We start from the raw sequence: 5,798 nt of genomic DNA, 5'->3' as shown, positions 1-5,798 counted from the left end.
AAGTCGTTATAACCCAGTTGCAACCTCTAAAGACGTTCCCATTCCGACAGTTCCGCGACCGCCTTTTTGCTTTCCTCTTCTTATAAATTCCCAGGATTCTCACTTCTTCACAACGCTCTAGGTCGTGAAGGAGCAACTCCACCGTCGCTGCCAGAGAAGCCGCTGGGGGCTGGGGAGAGGGAGGCGTGGAGAGGAATGTAGAGACCGAGTGGCTGAGGTTTCCCAGGAACGGATTTCGAGGCTGCACGCGCTTGATGATGGCCGCTAGTCCCTCTCAGTCCGAGCCGCTGGCCTCGCAGGAACTCAATGGCGACTTCAAGAAGCCAGGCCTGCCCTTGCCCCCGGCGGTGCGGGGCAAAGCCCCGGCCACCAATCCTTCAAACCCTGAGGAGGTAAAGAAGGAAAGGCCCACGGCGCTGCCGGACTCCGATTCCGCGGAGCCTGAAGTCCCGCCAGCCCTGCTGGACAGCGTGGAGACTAGGGGCCCAGCGGAGGAGCAGCCGCGGCCCCCCACAGCGGCTCCTTCCCCTGGCGGCCCGGCCCGGGCTCCCCCTTACCGAGAGCCTCCGTGGGGCGGCCCCGCCACGGCCCCCTACAGCCTAGAGACGCTGAAGGGCGGCACCATCCTTGGCACCCGGAGTTTGAAAGGGATGAGTTGCTGTCTTTTCGGGAGGCTCGCTAGCTGCGACGTGTGCCTGGAGCATCCTTCGGTGTCTCGCTACCACGCTGTGCTGCAGCACAGGGTGTCCGGTCCCGAGGCAGAATGCGACGGCCACGGGCCTGGCTTCTACCTCTACGATTTGGGAAGCACCCACGGCACTTTTCTTAACAAAACCCGCATCCCCCCCCGCACCTATTGTCGGGTCCACGTCGGGCATGTTCTTCGCTTTGGAGGCAGCACTCGGCTCTTTATTTTTCAGGTAAGTAGAAAAACCTAGAATTGCAGTCTATGGAGTGCACCCGGCTGCGTTCCTGAGCTCGTTAAGTTTTCACTAAGGAAGGAGATTGTCTCAGTCAGCGATTACAAAAGTGGAGAAATCTGGCCCCTCATCTCCAGATCTCTGTACACATTGCCATATTTCTGAAAGTGACTTCAACAGTCAACTGTAAAAGAATTCTTTTGCTTGATCCATCAGGGACCAGAGGAAGACCGAGAGGCAGAATCTGAGTTGACAGTAACGCAATTGAAGGAATTGCGCAAGCAGCAACAAATGATGTTGGAGAAGAAGATGCTGGGAGAAGACTCAGATGAAGAAGAGGAAACGGATACAGCTGAAAGAAAGAGAAATACTAGTAGTCAAGATGATGAAATGGGCTGCACCTGGGGAATGGGTAAGGAATCAAAATTGCTGCCAGAGGTTAATATTTTAAATTCATTTCTACTAGTACCCTTAAATGTTTTTTGGGTTTTTTTTGTTTGGGTTTTTTTGTTTTTCTTTTTATCATACAGCTTTCATGACTTTGAGATAGGACAAATACAGTTTGCACATTAGGTTACCAAAACTCAGATTTATTAACTTTTCTGATGCCAAAAAATTGAATTATGGGCACTATTGATTTCTTTTAATGTGCTTTACAGTGCAGTCCTTTGTTCAAAAGTTCCTCAGCATATAGTTTATTATTTTTAACCATTAAAATTTATTTAATTAACTACTGATTATTGCTAAAGGGGGTGAAACTACATTCAGTCAAATAAAACGGAATGTTATTCAATATAGGAGTTCTTTTGAATTTTTCATACTTTGTGTAAATACCCTGAAATGTGAAAATATCTAATCAGAGGAATAAATTGAATTTTCCATAAAACCAGACATTTTGGAGGATGGGTATTCAGGAGCTGGGATTTTGAAAAGCTAGAAGATGGCCTTACTATGTTGTTGGGAAGACAGATAAATCTTATGAAATTAGTTGTGGTAAGTGCCAAACAAAAGCTAGAAACCATTAGTATGCTAGGGTAAGGGTTCAGAGAAGGGGGCAGTCACTGAGGACCTAGACCTGCACTATCCAGTACGGTAGTCATCAGCCACACTGGGAACTTACAGTGTGGCTAGTCCAAATTGACATGTGCTGTAAATGTAAAATACACACTGGGTTTCAAAGACTTAGTGTGAAAAAAGAATGTAAAATGTTCATAATATTTTTATGTAGATTCCTTGATAATAATTTCACCTGTTTCTCTTTTTTGATGTGGCTACTAGAAAATGTAAATTGCATATATGGCTTTCATTATATTTCTGTTGGGCAGCAGTAACAGATCGTTGGGACAGTTTATAAGTTTATAAACAGAAGGGTTTTGAGCTGGGACTTGAAGGAAAGGAAAAGAAGCCCTTAAGAAGCTGAGCATTGGGGTGGTATTTGGGGCAGGGATTGATGATTTTACGGGAGTACTAAGTAGAGCAGTCTGTTGGTGGATATGATAAGTATTGGGAAATTATATTGAAGACAAAGTACTAGACCTGGGTGTGAGAGAGTGAGAATGCCGGGCTGAGGAACTTCATTTTTTTTTTTTTTTTTTTTTACATAGAGAATGTGGTAGGTAATTTTGCTTTTAAAATATCAATACATATAGTGATGGAGAACAAAAATAAGATGCCATGAAAACAAGTTTTAACTTGTCACACAATTTAGAAAACCTGAAGATGTTCATACTGATGGTCTTGTGGTTGTCCTCCCCCCACCCCACCCCCACGTTTCTTTTCATCACTGATAACTGTATCTTTATCCAGCCTGAAGGGATAGTGGGTGTCATTCAGATAGTCTCTTATGTCTGATTGTCTTTTCTTTCTTTCCCGTATCCTGTAGGAGAAGATGCTGTAGAGGATGAGGCTGAAGAGAACCCTATTGTCTTAGAGTTTCAGCAGGAAAGAGAGGCCTTTTATATAAAGGATCCAAAAAAGGCTCTCCAAGGTTTTTTTGACCGAGAAGGTATGTAAACAGATTCTGACACTGCCAGTATAATGTATCCACAACAGGGTGGTTTTCCAGATCTTCAGGTACTTAGAAATGCTGTAGTTTATCTGCTCTCCTCCTTCTTCATTTCTTGCCTGTGTGGTCAGTTGCTTCAGGTTTATTTTGAAAATAGTAAGAATTTTGTTATTTTTTCACATCTTGGAAAAAAGGAAGTACTTTTGCCTGACTTCATCCGATTCTTGTCAAAAGATCCAGGACTGGGGTGGGGGGGGGGATTGACCCAACTTCTTGTCATTTTTTTGTTTCTTATTCACCTGATCTTTTGTAATTCTTAACATGGATTTTCACTTTGTATGATTTAAAGAATGTTTCCGCAGAGAATAGTTTCAGTAGAAATGCTTTGAGAGAACATCTATGTGTATGTGTGCGCACGTGTATGAGTGTAAATATATATATGAACTGCTTGCATTCTGCACTTAATATTTATGCTTCTAAAAACTAGGCAACCATGATAAATTAACGCTAAGTCTACAACTTATAAGTGTGAAAGCTCCTATATAGGGGACAAACCTGTGTATGGAGAGTTGTTTTGATTTGAGTTTGGGCTTTTCTCTGCCTCAAGCTCATTCTCATTTTATTATCAGATAATAATTCCTAGGAATAGGAAGTGAAATGCTTTGAAATTTAGTATTCAATGTGGTATGAGAACTTTATATTCTTACTTAACCTTTGCTGTCTTTTCCCTTTGTATCAACTAGTAACTTTCAGATGCTATTAAAATTGTTTTGTCTTTCTTCCTCCCACAGGAGAAGAATTAGAATATGAATTTGATGAACAGGGTCATAGCACTTGGCTTTGCAGGGTGAGGTATGTTCTTTTCTCATTAACATCCATTTCTGGAAAGTGGTCAATTTCAGGTTTAATTTATGGTTACAGACAACAACCCAAAGAGCAACTTTAATCTTAATTTTAGCCTATTCCTGAATTTGGACATTGATAGTTTAGTAACACGTTGGGGTTAGGGTGGGATGAGTAAAAGGTGGAAGGAAAAGATTTGAAGTCCAACCTTGGCAAGATAGAACAAAATGAACTGAGAGATTAAAAAGCCATCTCAAAAAATATGACTATTATCATAAAATATTAATTTTTTTCATGAGAATTGGAGCTTAGTGCTGTGCTATAATTCCCCCCAAACCAATGCAGATTACCTGTGGATGATTCAACTGGAAAACAGCTAGTGGCTGAGGCTATTCACTCAGGAAAGAAAAAAGAGGCAATGATCCAGTGCTCACTGGAAGCTTGTCGAATCCTTGACACTTTGGGATTGCTGCGGCAGGAGGCAGGTGAGTACATGGGAACACTTTTCTTTAAAAAAAAAAAAACAAAAAAGAAGGAAAGAAGGAAGGGAAATTTAACACATAAAGTTACAAAACCTCTTTTTAGGGGGAAAATGTAAATCGTACAGAATTCTATGAAGTGAAAAGAAAAAATTCCCTATCTCCATACCCAAAGGTAACCATTGTTTATTTATATTCTCCCAGACATTTTCTATAGATGTGTGTTCAGAAGTAGATCCTTTAACAAAAAAAACCACGCATACACAAATGCATTTATGTTACTTATAATATTCTTTTGTGACATTTTAACATAAGAATGTATCATGGACATTACCCATGTCATTGCATTAAATTTACCTTATTTTTTAAAAATCTGTCTGGGTATATAATTATTTTTTATTTATTCTAAAATTAATTTTATTGCAAAGTAACTTACATATAATTTAAAACTACCGAAGGCTTATAACTAAATATACCTGTTCTTTGTCCTGCCCCTCCCCAGTCTTCATCCCTAGAAGGCTTTTTTTTTTTTTTTAATTTTATTTATTTATTTATTTATTTATTTATTTTTGGCTGTGTTGGGTCTTCGTTTCTGTGCGAGGGCTTTCTCTGGTTGTGGCAAGTGGGGGCCACTCTTCATCACGGTGCGTGGGCCTCTCACTATCGCGGCCTCTCTTGTTGCGGAGCACAGGCTCCAGACGTGCAGGCTCAGCAATTGTGGCTCACGGACCTAGTCGCTCCGTGGCATGTGGGATCTTCCCAGACCAGGGCTCGAACCCGTGTCCCCTGCATTGGCAGGCAGATTCTCAACCACTGCGCCACCAGGGAAGCCCCCTAGAAGGTTTTTAACTCTTTCAGTTATTTCTTCTGGCATTTAAAAATATCCGTATTTCTAATAACTTGTAATGGAATATAACCTGCAAAAAAACAAAACAAAAGAAAAATGGAATCACTGTGCTGTACACCTGAAACTAATGCAGTATTATAAATCACTATACTTCAATAAAAAAAGAATAAATGTTAAAAAAAATTCATATTTCTAAAAAACATGAATATGCTATTATATTTTGAGTCATTTAAACATTATCTATTGACTTAAATTAGTATTTGATATTTACATGGTTACATTTATGCAAATATTAGTCACAACTGAGCAGGGGTTTTTTTTGTTGTTTTTCTAAAGTTAATAATTGTGTATGTGTTTCATGTGTTTGATTTTTTTGGTACCTCTTACTCATTCTTCCCACACCTTTCAGTAGCCTTTCAGTATGTTCTTCCATATGGTCAATCACATTAAGTAATTTATCAGTTCTGACTCTTTTGGAGACATTTCTCCTGAAGAGGACTCTTCTCATTCTTTTAAGGATGACCACTCTCTAGGCCTGCTGCAGGACAGTCATTTGGGACTTCATTTGCTGTCTTCCTTGAGATTTCCTTTCTCATTCTCCAGGGATGGATTTTCTGTTTTGTGATTCTCAGATTCTCATATTTCTTGGCTTATTCCCTTGTTTTAGTGGAGCACATCTTTCTGTAGTTTTGGCAGGATAGAAA

General features: G+C 40.5%; 1 protein-coding gene across 5 annotated transcripts in view; it reads left to right on the top strand.

Moving 5' to 3' along the window:
- The first annotated feature begins 116 nt into the window (after positions 1-116).
- SLC4A1AP (solute carrier family 4 member 1 adaptor protein) overlaps positions 117-5,798 on the top strand; it is an 88,849-nt gene continuing 83,167 nt past the window's right edge. For all 5 annotated transcript variants that reach the window (XM_082427932.1, XM_082427935.1, XM_082427933.1 and 2 more), the window contains exons 1-5: positions 117-920; positions 1,137-1,332; positions 2,803-2,925; positions 3,717-3,777; positions 4,114-4,253. In XM_082427932.1, coding sequence (XP_082284058.1) covers positions 255-920; positions 1,137-1,332; positions 2,803-2,925; positions 3,717-3,777; positions 4,114-4,253 — 1,186 coding nt within the window. In that variant the 5' untranslated portion in view covers positions 117-254. The remainder of the gene's footprint in view (positions 921-1,136; positions 1,333-2,802; positions 2,926-3,716; positions 3,778-4,113; positions 4,254-5,798) is intronic.

The sequence above is a fragment of the Balaenoptera physalus genome (genome assembly GCF_965194825.1).
Source record: "Balaenoptera physalus genome assembly, chromosome: 15".
NCBI lineage: Eukaryota > Metazoa > Chordata > Mammalia > Artiodactyla > Balaenopteridae > Balaenoptera > Balaenoptera physalus.
The sequence above is the reverse complement of the archived record's forward strand: the minus strand, read 5'-3'. Positions and strand labels throughout refer to the sequence as shown.